The sequence below is a fragment of the Amyelois transitella genome, chromosome 6, assembly GCF_032362555.1.
Source record: "Amyelois transitella isolate CPQ chromosome 6, ilAmyTran1.1, whole genome shotgun sequence".
In the NCBI taxonomy this organism is placed as follows: Eukaryota; Metazoa; Arthropoda; class Insecta; order Lepidoptera; family Pyralidae; genus Amyelois; species Amyelois transitella.
The window spans coordinates 4,404,212-4,424,040 of NC_083509.1; the positions used below are offsets into that span (position 1 = coordinate 4,404,212).

Sequence of the window (19,829 nt, forward strand, 5' to 3'; positions counted from 1 at the left end):
AGTTATTTTATTTCCCCAAAATTTCTGTCAAAATTATTTTATATTAACTATTGCCGGCCCGATCTCCTGGACCACTACCACGGGAATGGTACTGAATAATATGTATGGAACTGAATCATAATACAATAAGAGTTAAGACAGACATAACATTTCTACGACGACGGTAAATTGCGGTGCAAGATAGTCCTACGTGTTTTTCAAACGATATTTTATGTAAATATCTTTTACATTACTTCTACCAAGAGGCTCTTAAAATTGATACTACCTTTTCCCTACAGTACGGTAATATGTAACATAGTAACACTTAAAGTATGATGTCAACAAACAATTTAATGTCAAATGTCAATATCTTACCTCAATCAAAAGCCAATGTGGCAGCAGGCATAGATAAGTTTTTTACGGCCATGATCCTTGTTTGAATTTATTTTACCTTCTTTCCGAGGTGGCATATTTTATCTACCATATGTACTTCTTTTCTTTTGCTTTATTGGCAATCTTTTCATGTAAGCACATCGGTGTAGGCACACCTCTATATTTTATTAGTATATAGCGTTATACCATGTCCATTTGGTACCCAGCCTATATTAATAGAACTAGCTGTGCCCGCGACTTCGTCCGCGTGGAATAGTTATTTTAGGCTTCATTGAAGCCCTCAAGGATGCATAATTTCCCCCGTTTTTTTCACATTTTCCATTATTTCTTGGCTCCTTATAGTTGCAGCGTGATGTATATAGCCTAAAGCCTTCCTCGATAAATGGTCTATTCTACACAATAAGAATTTTTCAATTCGAACCAGTAGTTCCTGAAATTAGCGCGTTCAAACAAACAAACTCTTCAGCTTTATAATATTAGTAAAAAATAAGACCACTCTTTCCCATGGATGTCATAAGAAGCGAAAAAGGGAATAATTTAGAAACATTTAACCATAATCCAACATGGGGCAAGGTTTACAGAAGGCAGATTGGAGTTAAAATCTCTGTGTAAAAACCCGAATAAGTTCATGGTCAAATCACACACCCCAGGCCAGTCCTCTCCAAGACGACCAGAGTAACAGGTATTTACTCCATGAGGAAGAAGATGTAGCAACAAAATATTTATTTTACACCAAAGAACCACAGCTAAGAATTCAAAAAGAATGTCAGTTATAGCTATGCATTTTTATTTACTTTATGGTACAGAAACATAAGAACATCACTGGCTAATCCGATATGCATAATTTTATAAACCTATTAGTACACATATAATTGAATATCTGTTTAAATACTTTAATATAAATATAGAAGCTGAATTTAATCAAAATAGTCATCAATATCTATATCTGGATTTAAAATATCATCACCAAATGGTGACAAATCAATTTGGTCTAGGATTAAATTTTCACACATCTCTTCAATATCTGTTTCTCCTATTAAAATTGCACCTTGGAGTTTACCATTTTGTAAAACAAATTTTATATATTCCATACAGGGAGTAGTGCGTAACAATATTTCATAATTATCACCTAAACCTTGGCCATTGTATTTGCCCAGAAGTACAACTTTATAACCAAATAATGTAGTACAATGAGTGAACAATTCAAAGCAAAAATCTTGCAACACTTCTTCATTGGTCAGTCTACCGTGCATAGCTTTGGCAGCCATTGCCCCCATTTGCCTAGCTTGTGTCCATAGGCGTAACTGGAACCAGTGGGGTGAAAACTCCCATGCTGCATGAGCAACATCTCCTGCTGCAAAAACATCTCTTACTGATGTCTCCTGCAACTCATTTACACATAACCCACCATCAGCACCTTTTTTTGGTTCTACATCCCAACCATAATTTATAGCGGGTTCAACTCCTGTTGCTGATACAACAAAATCACACTGTATTTTCCTGCCATTAGAAAGCTCAACCTCTAGTGGAAAGTCTGCATTTACTTCATTAACTGATTGAACTTCCACCTTATAAATTATTTCTAATTCTTGATCTCCTGTCTCATTCTTTACTTCCAACTTACGAAACCAATCAGGTCCCAAAGCAGCAGATTTTAAGTTCTTATTCAAAGAAACCAATGTATCTTCTTCAGTAAAGATGTGCCTTCTTAAAATTGTTGGGTGTTTGTCAGGTGTCTGATTATTTGATTTATTTCTAATAGTATTCTGAAAAAATTCAGCTGCACCAGGATCAATAAATGTTGCCGATATGTAATCATCTCGAATAACCCACACTTTCTGTATACCTTTCGTTGCATGAACTATTTCCGATGCAATACCTCCATTGCCCACAATAACCATTCTGTGACCTGATTTCAATTTTTCTTGGAACTCTTGAACTGATTCAGTGTCTCTTATTCCAAGAATTCTACTGCATCTTTTAGAATCTGCTATTAGTCTTGGAACTCCACCAGTGCAAATACAAATAACATTGTAATTTATTTTTAGTCCACCATCTGTTGTGACAATTTTATTTTGACTATCAATATATTGTAAAGAATCGTAAACTATTTTGAGGTTGGGATGTATCCTCTGCAAAGAACTTGCTTCACTCTCATGCACATCAAATTTAATTATCGTTTTGGCAAGAAAACTAACATTACTGACATTTTTCACCAGAGAAGACGCAGTGATTATAATGAGTCTGTCTTCTGGGTGTAGTATACCCAAAGTTTCAACACAAGTTACACCTGCAATTCCACCACCAACTATTAAATAAGATGTTTGAATTACAGACATATTTACATTTAATTTTCAACTTAACATCGTAGATAGGTAGGTACTTTATTTATCACATAATCGATCAGTAAGACTTCATATATTTATCAATTTAATGTAAAACGGTCTGTATTGGTGCTTTATCACAGATAATTATTTTCAAATGTTCACCGTTTAGTTCCTTTGTATGCGCATAGCGCTAGTGTCGCATCTGTCACTAGTGACGCGCAAGCTTAGCTAATGTCGACAAGCTAGTGATTACCTACTCGATATCTAAAAATGCTACTAGGGTTTCTTACGTACCTACTGCGCATATATCGGAACTATAGTGACCTACATACAGAGTATAGGTTACACAATATATAATGTCTAAGGTTATTGTATTAATAGGGTACATGATTTTCAAGTTGAACTATTGATAGTAAAATATCGATAGTTCGGCAACGCCATGGCAACGCTAATCTACACGATTCTTCGCACCTGATTTGATGTGCAAGCTAAGCTAATTGTCGAAATATGCTAGTGATGTACCCATTTCAATATCGGAAAATTTTGCAGCATAAACTTTAAGCTCAGGGTATCGATATAATTATAATTATGGTTTAAACAGGGCTTGTTAACGTTATCAAAATAATACTAAAAGTAGCCATGAAAACGTTATTTTGTAAAAGTTATAATTGATTCTGTTGTAGGCGTGATATCGGATATGTAATCTTATAACGTTATATAACGATGTTAAATAACGTTATATGTTGTTACAAATTAACGTTAAGAATAGCGATACCAATTAACTATATAAATAACGTAACCAATTAGCGTTATAAATATCGTTACTGCTATGTGATATGAAAGTCTGTTCTGTTTTTTAAAATAAAGGTACCTAAAGTTTGTCTGTCGCCACACTGTACAATACGCGATGTATTTATGTGTTCACAGCGAATCCGTCATAAAATCAATCAGTAACGTTATATGAATTTACTGGTAAAAATTGCTAAACAGTAACGCTAAATGCTAAACTTTATCATACCTATTAACGTGAATTTTACTGGTTAGTTTATATGAGTATGATGATAAATGACGCCAAAAATATCGTTACCCAGCATAACGATACCTACTTAATATAAAACAATAACCCTGTTTGTGTAACAAACAGTGTGTGTTTAAGAATATGAAACATGTTTACCAAAGAAATTAAACACTCTGTACAGAGTCTGAAATTTTCTGAAATTCAGACCATTTCAGACTCAGTCTGTCGTCAGTGTCACATTACGTCACTGTCAGTTTAGGTAGGACGGAAAATCGATTGTATCGTTAATAGGGAAAGCGCGACTTTATTGAAATTTGTTATTAAATAAAATGAATATATGTTTATTTCACAACAACTTAAAAATGTGAATCATTTATCGCGCCAATTAATGATGCAGATATCTGTTTGAATAATTTAATTTATAATATAAATATAAAAAACATCATGTTATTGTGGGTCATAATTTGTACAGCTCCGTGGTTAGCAGCATCTTGGTACTTCCCTTTTCTATGGGGAATCATATACATTCAAATATTAGCTATTTGCTTGGGGCTGGCTATAGTGGCTCTTACATTATGGGGTCATATTGCGTTGTCATCTCCTCATCAAACCTCCTTATTTTTAATTGAAAAGGTTGAAAAAGAGGTACGACAACTAGAGGAAGCTTTGAAGGTCAGCCTTTACATTATATATATTATTAAGATTAATTCATTTAAAACTATTAAAACGAATTCTACATTCCTTAAACTTCATCCACTTAACTAATCTGGTTGTATGAAACAAAGTATGTAAACCCCTCACAAAACTCTTAAGTAAAAGTAAAATAATATACAATTTTCAATTTGGTTTATTTTGTTCATTTATATAGGAGGATCTGGGCAGCTGGCTGAAGACAACAAAAAGAACTCACTTGCCAATTATATTTGGACGTACTGTGGACAGTCAACTACAACTTTTAATTGACTATGTCCTGAGGGATTTTATAACTAAATGGTTAAAGGAATTCTCTCATAAACCAGAACCAGTGGTGGACAAATTTAGGGAACACATTTGGGGGGCTATACAGAAACTGTATGAGAGATTGCTCAAAGTGGATGCGGAGAAACTCCTAGCTGGTGATATGGTCATAAAAATAACACAACATTTTGAGAGGATAAGGATTTCGAGGAGTTGTGCGTAAGTATGCACATTGATTTTTAAATAAATATAAATATATATATAATATAAATATATACGGGACAAATTACACAGATTGAGTTAGCCTCGAAGTAAGTTCGAGACTTGTGTTACGAGATACTAACTCAACGATACTATATTTTATAATAAATACTTATAATCAAGGCCCAGGTCAATCAGAGAAAGTTCGTTTCTCATCATGCCCTGGCAGGGATTCGAACCCGGGACCTCCAGTGACACAGACAAGTGCACTACTGCTGCGCCACAGAGGCCGCTAATCATAAATCTTTACCAAGTTTATAGACTTCTCATGTAATGATTCTTCTTCGAAGTACGTAATTAGCTTATATCTTAACATCCATAATATATATCCATATCCCTTGCGGGGTTGTCAAAGCCAACAGTCTTTGAAAAGACTGATAGGCCTTGTTCAGCTGTTTGGCTAAATGATCGAATTGAGATTAAAATACAGGTTGCAAGCCCGTTGCCTAAAAGAAGAATTCTAAGTTTATAAGCCCAGCCGTTAATCACATTTTACGACATCCATGGTTCTTTAAAAAGTTAAGATACACAGACTACTTACTATAGCTGGAATACTTATATTTCAAAGGTTGTTCAAATATACCAAATGTCATCATAAATTTTATATTTAATTTAATGTTAGTTTCAAGTTGAATAATACTACAAGTTGTAATGAAATTTTATAGATTGGAACTAAACCAAGCACCAGTATTTGCTCTATCACCACATTTAATGTCCTGTGAGACGGAACTGCACTACTTGCGACAGATCAGTGAGCTTATAATAATGTTCCTGATGCCTCGATGCTACTCCCTGGCACCTGCCTCGCATCTCATGAGAGAAATATTGGCATGCAAAGGTATTAAAAACATTTTTAGAGCTCTTTATCATAATTTAGGGATGTTCAATAATTTGGTCTCTTTTTCATATGTGTGTTTGCAATTGCACTCTTAGGGTCAGTTCAACATGTGCTGTTGACACAGTAGTCAATCAGTCACTTTTCTTTTATAAATACAAATGTAAGGATTGTCTGTGTTTCAGTTCTACAACCAGCAATAGATTTGATCACAGAACCAGATTACATCAACCAAAAGATTATACAATATCTAGAGGCCCAGAAAGAGGTAAATGCCATGCACATGAGAACCCACGAGTATGCCAAGACGTTTGAGGATTACATAAGGCTGATCAACAACTGTAACAACGTCGACACACTGAAACGGTTACGGTATGTGATTATTGCTGTATTTGGCTTACTCCATATTGTACCTTGTTATGATAGGAATTCATTGTTTGACATATCTATACTACGCAAGGAATTGGGGGATATTAATCTCTCATACGGAAATTACGGGAAATATATGGCCCTATTCTAAAGTACCACAAATAAACCGTGTATTTCATTTGTAATTAATTAAATTTTTTTAGCTATGATATTGTGACACAAATCATGCAAGCAACCACCCTACAAAACGTGAAGCGTGCTAAAGGTATAGACATAGAAGAAATTGAGAAGAACAGTGGAACCCAACACAACATTAGTCGTCAGCAGATAAACGATGCTAAGAAACTCCGGAGGTACATAAGTCAGTTGACCATAGCCAAAGAGGAATGCGAAGCGGCGTTGAGGAAACTGGGGTGGGATGGGGCGTTTCCTACTGTCGAGTCTGGTAATAATAAGGTATTTATTACAGATATTGTTATTATTCTTCTTTCAGTTTTATCAGTTTATTGTTACTGTTGCACAATTGATAAATTTATAGCAATAAGTTCACCTTTTGTATAAATGATTAATTAAAGTAGAATTCCTAAATCTAGCTAGATTCATATCTTCTACTTTGTTAATTTGAAGTTTGAAATTGCTTGATTTTTGATTACGACACTTCAGACGTGACATGCATTCAAAAGAGACAAATAAACTGTTCCTGCTTATCCTTTATTCTATTAAAATTTTTTTGCTGCGCATCACCATCGATGAATAAATCTCTCAACTATTTGATTAGAATCAACATAGACTCTTTAACTCATACATTTCAGACTCTACCACTACACAAAGTAATGGAAAGCGTTACCGGTCGTCGATACCTCTCCATGTTTCTAGAAACTATGTGTTCGCAAGGGTTAGTCGGATTTTGGACTGCAGTGGAAGAGTTAAGGCACAGCCCGCGGAGTAGTTGGCATCAGCTTGGTGCTGAAATTTTTTATACTTACATTAGATCGCCCAGTGCTGAAGTTAAAGTTGATAAGGTTAGTGTTTTCTTGTCTTCAAGATTATGCATGCGATCATCACGCTTCCTTGTCAGAAAGATAGGCAGAAACTACATCTTTTAATTGATAAACTGTGGTTAAAGAACCTTCCATATTTAATTAGGTTCTATGTTACCTATAATTTCTTACTATAAGAACTAAAGTAAAGTGGCTGAAGGTGCAACTGGAAACACTCATACACAAGAGACGGAATGGGTTACTCTTAGATAAGACCTATTATTATTGGACCTAAAATGTTTTACTCCATCATGTTGCAGGATACAAGGAAAAGAATGGAAGGATTTCTATTAGGAGATAAGGGACCAGAAGTTTTTTACGAGGTTCAAGACACGGTGGTCGATACTATACAAGAAAAATATTATTCTTCATTTCTATTGAGTGACCAGTACACGGCTTTGGTAGCTGAACTGGCTACTGAGGAAGCTAACAAAGGTAAAACGATTTTGCTAATATTATAAAGGCGAAAGTTCGTAAATTGAAAGGGTTGGGATAAAAAGTAATGAACGAATTTTCATAAAATTTTGCAGTAATACGAGTATAACTTAAGCATTAGATTAACGTAATAAGTTAAAAATTACAGAGATTTTGGGCAGGCGAAATTGCGAGTAACAGCACAAAACAAAGAATTCCCATGAGATGACAGCCTCTTGACTCATTCGATGTGTCAACCGACTTCTTAGAATGCATAGAAAATTTTAATGTTACACATTAAAATTTTCTATGCATTCTAAGAAGTCGGAATATAGAATTATTTATTTTTCTATGCTTAGTTTTTTTCACATTTAACTTAATAAATAATTTTCCAGAAAGGAAAATGTTTTGAAGTAAATTGGCATTTCTCTATTAATTTACAGAAATAAACTCGGAGCGATCGCCTATAGAAGATCGACAGCTGTCAAATGAATCTGTATCGTCAGCTGAAAGTGTGGCGGGAACCATTCACTTAGCTGAACATTCCACGTACGCCCGGCGGAAACTGGACCAGTTGCAGGAGAGGCATAATAACAAGATTCAGGTAATTTTATCTATAACTATTTGTTCGACGCGGATTTAGACCTCGCGTAAACTTAAAATTTTTACAAAATTGTAAATATCTCAAACTACTACTTACTACTACTTAACCGATTTTGATGCTCCACGAATTTAAAAATTCCATTTAACATATATTTAAAATTTCATTAAAATCAGACCAACTTTATAATGCCATACCAATCAGGTTCCTCGAGGTTCGTCGCTTACATTCTTTGTATTAAAAAAATATCTAACCTTCCCACATTTCTACTAAATTGCAATTATAGCCCGGAATAATATAAACTAAGAAATAAATTTAATTTACTGTCCGATTTCGGATTCTCACCAAAGAGGGCGATAAACCTGTTCAAAATACAAGAGTACAATTATTATTTCAGGCTTTAGCGGCTCTACGTGCATCTCTCAAGCCGAATTCTCCAGCACTTTCGATGTTAGAGAACGAAGTGGAGAAACTGGCGGGAGAACAAATGCGTCTGGAGGCTCACCTGGCGAGGACCGACACCTGGGCCGAACACCTGGGGCGGTGGCGCGCTTCTGTTCACAGCGCGGAGGTAACCTTTTTCGTTACTTCTAGAATATTCGAGATTTTGAAGGGAGAAGTGGAGGAACTGGCGGGAAAACAGATGCGCCTGGAGGCTTCTATTATTTTTGTGCGCAAGTTAGCAGAGAAAGTAGGGAAATAGATGTGTATACTTGAAGGAGATGTAACCGCATTGGCTTCCTACCAATGAAGTGAAATTTGCACACACAATTACATCTTTATCCCTTACTGGGTAGACAGAGCTTGAAACCACATCTGGCTTGAGCTTGGGCAGAGTGAGCTTTACGTCAACCAATAATGTGAAACCAAAAGATACAACAATTATTAAGTGATGTTGAATAAAAATTATGAATTTGAATTTGATAGCCAAGCCTTGAAAAGAATGAAAGGCCACAAACAGCTGTAAGACTTTATGATGCAATTGACTTTCAAATAGTGGCGGGTTGCTAGCACATCGCCTTAAAGAAGAATTTCAAGATTATAAGCCATTCTCTTGATTGTCTTTTACAATAAAAATGTAAATAAAATATAATATAAATTAAATTTGTAGATAGTAGAAGAATCGAAGCCGCCCCAATTCGTGATAGTGGTGCACATGGCCGAACAAGACGCCGGCGACGACGAGCGGCCCGAACAGATCTCTACGGGATGGGTTCTGCTGAAAACGCTCAACGAATTCCAGGTAATCTATACATGTGAATTATGCGAAGGAAGTAGGGATACAGGCAAATTGAAAGATGTAGTCTCTGCCTACCCGTCCGGGCAAAATAGCTTGATTTTATCTATAAAAATAATAATTATTTTATTTCGCAATACGAGGATTAGAAAAATCTGGATTTGCCCGTCTCCAGGTTGTGCAAAATAAAAATAACGACCTAATTATGTTGGTTGACAAAATGGTTGAACTATGTACTTTGACTTAGAGAATGAATATAATAATAGAAGAATTTTATGTTTTTTTACAGGATTTACATCGAAAACTAAGGCCTATGTGTGCAGAATTGAAAAACTTGGAGTTGCCATCAAACTCATTCAAATTTCTCTTCGGTAAAAATGATAAAAACTCCTTGGAGAAGGCGAAACAATTAATACAGAAATATTTAGAGGTATATATATTATAGAAACACCATCTTAATATCACACATTTTTAAATACCTACCGTTAGTATTCTAATATTCCAACTTTGTGTAAAACGCGTTTGAAGTACCTACATTTCATGAGATTGGTTAAAGTTCTTTAAAAATCAGACAGGAAATAAATAATTGTAAATTTTTACTTGCAGTTTGTTTTAGAAGACGACAGACTGAATCAATGCGAGGCTTTGTACACATTCCTAAACCCAAGCACCGAGTACCTGAAACAGGGAGACTTACCAAAGAAAAACAAGTTCTCTTTCTCTACTTTATTTAAGAGGTATGTACGCGTGACCAAAAAAAATATTAATTAGTTTTTTTTTTATTTACAAACTTCCTGGTGGTAAGCATGATGAGGCCTTAAGTGGTGCACGCAAGCTTAAATGGTGCCTATTCACTCTTACCTTGTATGTATGTATTTATAATACTTTTTGAAAAATATGTTATTGACATATTTTTCGTTGTTTTTTGTTGCACCAATGATTAGTGCTTTTGTTTTACAATATCCTCAGGAATAAATGAAATGAGTCTATTCTCTTTTAAAAATCTAAACAACAGAGTCACATTTTGATTGGTTTTTTTTTTAATTCTTATTTAGTAACTTAATTTTTTCATTAAAAAAAATCGTCATATGTTTTCACAGTACCAGTAGTGAAGCAACGAACAGATCGTCGCAAGAAAAAGACCTATCATTCACTCATTTGTCTGCGGACGAAGACGAAATATCGTTATTGCTGGAAGGCAATGGAGATCCCAACAAGAGCATGACCAATTCTATGCGAGGTAAGTTTAAAGCCTTTGCTTAAAACGACGAAAATTTTAAATTTGCTTTTTTTTTTAATTAAAAAATATATGCAATGACAAAGAATACTTGCGAGTTACATAATAATTGTGATTTATGTCATCATATTACCTAATAGAAATGTGTTTGCGAGCTTTAAAACTGTACACACATACATATAGTCACATCTATATCTTGGGGGTGGACAGAGCGAACAGTCATAAAAAGAACGAAACGCCACATCAGCTTTATGATGGAAATGAGATTTAAATAGTGATAGGTTGCTAGCTCATCGCCTAAAACCTAAATAAATCTAAATATGTATATAAAGGAGGACACTGACTGACTGATTGACTTATATATCAACATACAGCTCACCTGGGTGTGCTGGGTCTGGGAAATTTTGCATGTAGTTTCCTTATGTGGTGGACCACATAAAGAAACTACATGCCAAAAAGCCCCCGTAAGGTCCCGCTTAAAGCTCCAGCGGTAAATCCTCTCTTGGTGCACCCTCCCGCTGTCCAGTTTCATGTAACAGCGATAGCTTTTCGCGCGATAAAAACGGCGTCGCGCGGGCCGTACTACGGGGGCTGGGGTACACTACTAGTATATACCGTCGGAATGGAAAATCGCTCGCAAAACCTACTGACAAAATATACATAGAATAAAAATAGTAATTTGTTAATTAATCGCTAGGTGGCGCAGTGCTAGGCGAAGAACGAGATAGTATAGCGGAACCATTGTACGCGTTACTGAGCGAAGTGTTCGACATGCGCGGCGTGTTCCGCTGGCTCAGGAAGACCTTGGTCACCTTCGTGCAGATCACATACGGCAGGACCATCAACAGGTATGTCTCCAATAGAACTTGTTATACAGGGTGCCTGGTAAATCGCGTTGGATATATAAAGGGGACAATCAAAATCTGATTCTAGTTCCAAATTATTTAAAAAATATCCTAATATAAACAAAATGAGGTTATTTCACAACTACAAATTAAACAAAAAAATATATTTAAGAACTTTCTCGTGAGCAATGTATGTTCGTACCATTTAATCCTGTAGGTAATTAAATGAACTTGTTTGTTTTCAATACAGACAAATAAAAGAGACGGTATCGTGGTTGTTCTCCGAACAAATGCTGCACTATTACATCAGCGTGGTTCTCAAGTCTTGGTGGCCAGGAGGAGTTTTAAGTGAAACTGTGCTCAGCCGCAATATGCAGGACAAAGGTGAGGAAAAGATTTATCAAACTTTAAATGCAAATAGACATCTCATAATAAGACATTTTTTATAATACTAGTTGATGCCCACAACTTTGTTTGTGTGGTTGAACAATTTTTGTTAATCATTCCTATGTTTGTATAGTTTATCTGGACCATTATGGTTCTCCGTCAAGTGTCCCAGTTTTTAAAATCATTTATAGCCTATATGTATGCAGAGATCGTGGCAAGTGGAAAGAGGTAGTCTCTGCCTACCCCTCCGGGAAAGAGGCGTGATTTTATGTATGTATGTATGTATAGCCTATATGTGCCTGCGATTAGCGTGTACAAACAGGCTTTTTTTTTCAAATATTTACTCTCCTACTGTGTAATGTAAACAATGTGCATGTTTTTGCAAATGTATTGTTTCTTGTTATAGAACACACACGCACCCTGGCGTTGCAACAGCTGGACGAAAGCGTAATAGACACGTTCTCTTCACTAGTGGGCGCGCCCGCCGCCGCTCGGGGAGCACACAAACTGTTCTACACGATACAGAATACGACGCATAACAAACAGCTGTTCTATGTGAGTATATGGCTTTCAAACTATTTTTACCCGGCTTCAAAAGTTGGGTTATGATGTCTATAGCGGGTGTGGTGTTTCGGGAACGACCGCCAATAAAGGAAAGATCTTCCTTGTGTCGAAGCTTGTATTTATGCTCCATTCCATAGAAATTCTGATTGCGCGATTTAGACTTCGTCAATATTCGTTGAATAGTTAACTGTGACTGTGATTGACCGATGACGTGTGACGGCAGCTAAAAGATAGCGTAATTTACACGTTTTCTTCACTAATGACACACATACTGTTCTACATTCTCACAATATCTCTTTTAATTTGTTCACCAGGTAAAGTAAAGAATTTTAGAATCCCATTTAGAAAGGGGAACATAAAACAAAATTTTTTTTAATGATGTTTGTGAATTTTTGATTTTTGTTACGATATAAAATGCAATAAAATAATTAAATTTAAGAATTTATCAATTATCGCATTATAATTTTCTTGCACCACATATACATAGAAAATGATAATATTGAAATAATACTTATATAAAAGTTTTACTCAGTTTTAATTTGTATAAAATGTCGTATATAATATAAGACAAAAATGCACGTTATGATCACGCAGGACATTGGTTCTAGAGTATAAATGCTAAGGGCTAAAATTAGTATTAAAATTACTATAATAGTTGCGTATGACCTGGTGTTGGAGATTTTGGTAGTGAGCTCAACCTTTTCTGGCATTTTACTTACGTCTGATATAGTCTGAAAAAAATAATTAGGTAAGTAAATTAGCTATTTCATTTTAAACAGGGTAATGAAGATAGCACGATAGTTAAACATACATACATATGGTCACGTCTATATCCCTTGCGGGGTAGAGAGAGCCACCAGTCTTGAAAAGACTGAATGGCCACGTTCAGCTATTTGGCTTAATGATAGAATTGAGATTCAAAATTTCAAATTTAAAAAAAAAATAGGTTGCTAGCCCATCGCCTAAAACAGAATCCCAAGTTTGTAAACCTATCCCTTAGTCGCCTTCTACGATATCCATGGGAAAGAGATGGAGTGGTCCTATTCTTTTTTGTATTGGTGCCGAGAACCACACGGCACGATAGTTAAAATTGAAAATAATTGAAGTTTATGATTGTATATTTACTTACACTGAAATAAGTTGCATTTTCTGTATTGACAAACAGTATTTTTTCTCCCAAAATCGTCTCTGTGGATAAAGTAAATTTATTAATATAATTATTATAAATAAGTATACACGGAAAAAAATACAGATTATTTATAGTGCGCTACCCATGAAAACAGTTAGAGATATGTGTTTTGGATTACTAATTCAACTTTTGAATTAATATCCAAAACACAGACCAATTAGAAAAATTGTTCGTTATCCACCATGATCTGACTAAAGAACGAACCCAGGATAAAAAAATCCAGGACAAATAAGAAATTATATTTACATATAATTTGTAATAAACTTTCACTCTCAAATATCTTTTTCATAGCTAAAAATCACATAATTTTTTAGTTCTGAGTGGCCCTAAAAAGCATTAGACAGGAGGAAGGGAGGGAGAGTTTGTCTCCTAACATGAAAAACCTATCTTACCACTACTATCCACACCTATACTATTAAGTTCATCAATTTCGCCGTGCCTGATCTCAATAGTATTGTAGTCTTCACTGTATCGGTGCATTTCGGTTGCCAGTACGTCTGCAAAATCCCCTTTAACTCTATATTTAAATCGTCTTTGGATTTCGTTCAGGAATAAAAACGCTCTGGAGCGTTGACATGCCTGTAAAGTTCAAAATTAATGATTTTAGAATTACAGTCTAAATAATTGGCACTATAACAAAGTACTGTGCATCCAGATTCTCTCTCTTTCCCTCTTTGTATCGATTGCATTCTTAACTGTGTTGGTTTTGAGTTATTTAAAGTTTGAGTTAGTCAGCATCAATCCAGCCACCAATTTTTCTTGTTAATTTTTAATGCACAGGTTGCTAATACTTTTAGTTCTTAAATCGCCTTTTAAGATTTTTCACTTTGTCAAAAACAGCAGGAAAATCCAGCGTTTAAAATTTTTAATTTTTATGTACATTTTTAACGTATTTCATTGTGTTGTTCATGTCATTGGGTTGAAGAATAATTTATTTAAGCCTTTTCTATTCATTTTTCATAAGAACAAATACACATTTAATGGATACAAATGTGTAGTCATGGCAGGAAGGTTGTTTTAATTTTTCACGAAATTATGAAACTTACCTTGTCCGTGATACAGAAATAAAAATGTGCTTCTTCTAAAATGTAGTGGAACAAATAATGCCCGTGGAAATATGTCATCTTCCCTTTCCCAGGAGAAAGTTTGGACATAACTTCTTCTAAAATCTCCATAAAATTACCGTCGCATGAAGCATATTTCGATTTGATTATTTTATTACATGCTATGGCACTGAATAGTATAGGCATTTTTACTTTTGAATTTTTTTCACGATTTCAAGTTATTAAAGAATGATTGATGAAGAACTCGAGGAAATAATTATACGTTAAATTTGAATTACATATCTTCTATTTTTAATTTAATGTCTTTATTATACATATATATTTTGAACACTCACTCTATTGTAACTGAACATACAGCCTTGGCCAAAAGTCTTAGGCACCCCCAACTTTTATTAAAATAATGAAGTAAAACAACTTTTATTTTCTATATTTATTTATTTCTTAAAAATCAGGTTAATATAAACAAGAAAAGCTTAAAATCTAGTAGGTCCACCTTTAGATTTTATTACTGCACTGATTCGAGCCGGCATGCTGCGTACTAACTTTGTACACTCATTCCTAGAAATACTGTTCCATTCTTAAACTAATGCATTTTTAATGCACTTTTTGATGAAATACTATGCTCCTTGATCCTCTGCTTTAAAATACCCCAAAGATGCTCAATTGGGTTGAGGTCTGGAGACTGCATCGGCCAATCCAGCACCTCAATATTATTTTCAACAACCAACGCATCACTATCCCTGACTTATGACACGGTGCGTTGTCTTGCTGAAAAATGACGCCGTCTAGGTTGAGGTTACCGTAAATGCTTATTAGCGATGGTATTAGACGAGTTTTGAGTACTTGGATGTACTTTTCACTGTTCATACGACCTTCACAAACAAACATTTCACCAACGCCATCGGCAGCCATGCAGCCCCAGATCATAATACTACCTCTGCCGTGCTTGCCAGTATGTACAACGCAATCTGCATGGTATTCTGCGCCCATACGTCGCCTCACAAAGGTCACACCCGGTGTCCCAAAAACCTGGTTGAGGAAAAAACAATACCTATTAGGAAATTGATTATAATTTGTAATATTAGAGTGGAACTAAAAAGGAAAAGTTCTTAATTATAAGAAAACTACTAGAATTGACTCACCTTAAAGTTAGATTCATCAGACCACACCACATTAGCCCAATCTTCCTCTGTGAAATGTTGGTACTGCAAAGCTATTCTAGGCGCTTCTTTTAATTAGTTTCTGACAGCCTAGGCTTCTTCCTGGCTTTGCAACCTTTTAGGCCTGCTTCGCCGAGTCTTCTTCTGTCGGTTCGCGAACTTTTTGACTTTCCAGCTTCATCTGACAAAGCAGCAGCAAGCGCGGATGAAGTTTTCTTCCTATTTTTCAGTGACTCTCGAACCAATTTTCTATCTTCGCGATCCGTTGTCACACGTTTTCGGCCTGCTCGTGGTTTCTCGTCGTGGGTACCGGTCTCGGCAAACCATTTGATGGCAGACTGTACAGCGCAACGCGAACATTTCACCAACTTGGCGATTTCTTTCTGGGATCGCCCTTGTTCGTGTAAAAGTGCAATTTTCACTCGATTTTCAATAGTAATTTTACTTTTTTTGGGCATTTTAGAATTAATATGATGTCAATTTGTCGCTCAAAAAAAATTACAGCTCGTTTACTAGTTGAAGTCTAGAACACAACTGGTCATATAATCACTGATGAGATTACAAAAAACTGAAATCTTTTGTTTTCGGTGACCAGGGTTTTTCATGACCTCAAAATATGCCACCTACTGTGCCAGGTAACGTTTTATGACCCTGACAATACATTAAAGATAAGTATTAATTCATTGTTTCAATAGTAAACATGGATTGTGTATTTTTAAGGGGTGCCTAAAACTTTTGGCCAAGGCTGTATATGTAATTTACATTTGTTGATATAATTTATCTGTTAGTATTTTTCCGGTGTCTGACGGTACTTTCGCCCAGCCTACACACTTCTTTACTAATAAAATCGTGTGAAGTTCAACTATTCCGGGATATCTCACGCCTACACGACTCTTGGATTGAGTGTGTGCCATTGACTTTAAATCGTGTCTGCGCTGGACTAGTTTGGAGCTTTTTAATTATATTTTCTTAAAATTTGTTATATTTGTCAATTAATGCAAATATTTTTGAAATGAATTTATTTCTGTGCAATAAAAATATTACAAAAAAGAGCGTCGGTAGTCGAATCGGTTTAAGGTGCGTGGTTAAAAAGTGTGATGCGCAGAAAGGCACAAGTTCAAATCCCACCTCGGCCATGTACTAATGACTCTTTTTAAAGTAATGTTTATTAGTTTGAATACTAACCGATGCTTTTACGGTTAGTGAAAACATCGTGAGGAAACCTGCACATTCTGACAACTGGATGTGTAACCATCGATCCAATACGGGTTAGATTCCCCTACAAAGGTCAGGTGGAAGTCGCTTCGTGCAAAAACCTGACCCACCCAATCCAGGATCCATATTCAAAGCCATACCCCGGGCTCTTCTCCAGAGAGGTGAGGAGGCAACCGGGACTAAAGCCAGGATACTGATAACTATTTTAAGATCTGAATTGTTTTAATTTTGATTATTAAATTATTAAATTGTTTTAATTGTTTTAATTATATATATAATATATAATTAAAACAATTCAATTAATGATATATAATATATCATTAAGCCAAATAGCTGAACGTGGCCATTCAGTCTTTTCAAGACTGTTGGCTCTGTCTACCCCGCAAGGGATATAGACGTGATCATATGTATGTATGTATGTATTGTTTTAATTCTGGTAATATTATTTCTGCTCGTGGTACTGTTCAGATGTGTGTACACTGTACAGTACTATAAGTCTCCAGTCAAATGTGCCAGAGACAAATACATACATATAAAAGATACATCATCATCAGTTTTTGTCTCTGTGGTCGTCCGTCTGCGACAAGAATCCGAGTGTGTATGTCAGGGTTTTACACGAACCGTCTTGCCTGACCTCCGCAATCTTGCACGGGTAGATATAAATAATAAATAAATTTATGGAAAATAGTCTTATAAACAGGATTTGCAAGATTTTCTGTTTCCAGCACTACTTTGTATTGTAGGCCAGTGCAATATGTAGTTCCTATCACGCGGATTAGCGTGCGATCTTGTTCGCATTCTAAAATTATTACATTGTCGGTGGAGCGCGGCCGTCACGCCACAATGTCTCCGATACTCAATCAATGCATTAAAACGCGACAAATGTTCTTAACTCCGATGCTATTTCTATTTTTGCTATATTTCTTTTGTCTAGTCTGGAAATTGAAAATTGTAATTCAAAGAATCGTTTTATATGAATGTAAAAAAAATATTCAATTAAATTTTTGTTTGGTAATACCTAATTATGTATCTACAAACATTGTAAAGTGAATAAAGTCTCTTCTTCTACGTCCCCCTGTCTTAATTGCACCAGGGCTGTCTACTTTACTGTTAAGGAAGTAATGGGGAATCCACTATTATGGGGGAGCAAACAAGAAATATTTTAAAATAATTGTTTCTTTATTTCAGGAACTATTCGAACTTGTGCTGCTAGAAGTGTTCCCTGAACTAAAACGCTACACTTGAAACTACCAGCCGGTGGGTAAGATGACAATAGATATATACCTAATGTTTGATGAAGTTTATACTGTACAGGGATTTTATCTGAAAGTAACGGTCGAAAAGTAATTTCCTCCTTATATTTTGATACTCTTATGAGGCATTCCGTTTTATATATTTAAAAACGCGACTGATGATCTTTTATAATTTTAGAATCTAATATAAAAAAGTCTTTTATAATATTATTTTCTATTTCTGATCTCATTTTAAATGTATGTTTCGTAGTATGTAGTAGATTAGTCTTTCTAAGTACATTCATAAGTTATGTAAACAGCCGTTGTGATTTGAAGATCTCGAAATGGAAAACAACCTGTACTCCATTTCTTTAGGTACTGAGATAAAGGTAAAAATATTGAAATGTCTTTTACACAAATAATACGGTTGTAAAATAAAATATGGTTTATACCAAAAGCATTCTGACATCTGTTATATCATTTTGTTTTTATTACCATGGTTGAAAATTCTAAAAAAAAGACGTATCCAGCTCGTTTACCTATATTTCAGCACCTAAAAAACATATTATTGATTAATTGCAAGTGTGGTCGGGTGTGTGATCGTTTGTGCCATAACGTAAAGTAGGATGCTTTAGCACAGTTGTTACCTGACATATCTAGCATTTAGATTATTTGATGTAGACTGCGTTGTTTTCCTTCAATGTGGCCTGAAGTCTTATGAGTAACGCTGTTTCTTCGTAATCCTGTCAAGTTGAATTTAATTTCGTGTCCCTGGAATTACGTTCAACCGTCGACTTGATCTTATTAATTATTGAATGCGACGGCCTAATATGCACATTTATGTAGGGGCTGGATTTCTTGTCCATTATGTGAACTGTTTATTTTACAATTTGTCTTGGTACTGAATATAAATAACCTATAAACTTATACCTGTTGTTGGTGCCACGTACATACTAATTTTTATGTAGATTTGTACATTTCATTTACCAGTCCTATCAATTTTGTTATGCAGACTGTGCCAAACAATTCACATTATCTATAGCCAAATACTATAAGGTTATTTCTACTTGGCATGCTGTACTTCATTAAATGTAACATTCTCTAAAATGGTCTTCTAAAAATAGCCTTAAAATTATAAAAATGAGCCTACTTATAAGTGAAATCTTTGTTTTAAATTTAAAATCCAGTTAAAAATTAAAAAAACCAATCACACCAACAGTTAATAAAATTAAAAAGCACGCACGATAATCTCTTTAAGCTCTCTCTACCAAAACTTAGAATTATTGTATAAAACATAACAATTAAGTTTAAACCCCACCGTAATTAATTCTCTAGTCTTTCTTCAGTTATATTCCTCGAATTCTTTTCAAAAAATATTATTCCGAATTATTATCTATTTTGGAGAATATAATTATTTTTATTTTATAGTAGGTACACTTCTCATGGATATATTTAGAAGTGAGATATAATAAGTAAATCACGGGTATAAAATACTCGTATGTAAT

General features: G+C 35.0%; 3 protein-coding genes across 3 annotated transcripts; 1 reads left to right on the top strand and 2 right to left on the bottom strand.

Moving 5' to 3' along the window:
- Positions 1 to 1,138: 1,138 nt before the first annotated feature.
- Positions 1,139 to 2,860, bottom strand: LOC106131346 (pyridine nucleotide-disulfide oxidoreductase domain-containing protein 1). Its single transcript, XM_013330432.2, has one exon. The coding sequence runs from the start codon at positions 2,709 to 2,711 to the stop codon at positions 1,290 to 1,292; it is 1,422 nt and encodes a 473-aa protein (XP_013185886.1). The 5' UTR covers positions 2,712 to 2,860; the 3' UTR covers positions 1,139 to 1,289.
- A 1,121-nt stretch (positions 2,861 to 3,981) lies between these two features.
- Positions 3,982 to 19,637, top strand: LOC106131347 (sorting nexin-25). Its single transcript, XM_013330433.2, has 17 exons — positions 3,982 to 4,389; positions 4,586 to 4,893; positions 5,601 to 5,773; positions 5,956 to 6,142; positions 6,343 to 6,595; positions 6,952 to 7,161; positions 7,440 to 7,614; positions 8,037 to 8,197; positions 8,592 to 8,765; positions 9,306 to 9,437; positions 9,721 to 9,861; positions 10,038 to 10,168; positions 10,532 to 10,671; positions 11,366 to 11,516; positions 11,764 to 11,897; positions 12,307 to 12,455; positions 18,281 to 19,637. Exons 1-17 carry the CDS (start codon positions 4,162 to 4,164, stop codon positions 18,335 to 18,337), a joined length of 2,904 nt encoding a protein of 967 aa, XP_013185887.2. The 5' UTR covers positions 3,982 to 4,161; the 3' UTR covers positions 18,338 to 19,637.
- Positions 13,025 to 15,061, bottom strand: LOC132901840 (vesicle-associated membrane protein 7-like; the record flags this gene model as incomplete). The annotated part of the gene is made up of 4 exons (XM_060944696.1): positions 14,700 to 15,061; positions 14,046 to 14,232; positions 13,594 to 13,652; positions 13,025 to 13,195 (listed from the first exon to the last, which is right to left on the bottom strand). Coding segments are annotated over exons 1-4 (621 nt in total), but the record flags the coding sequence as incomplete, so codon positions are not given.
- Positions 19,638 to 19,829: the final 192 nt, after the last annotated feature.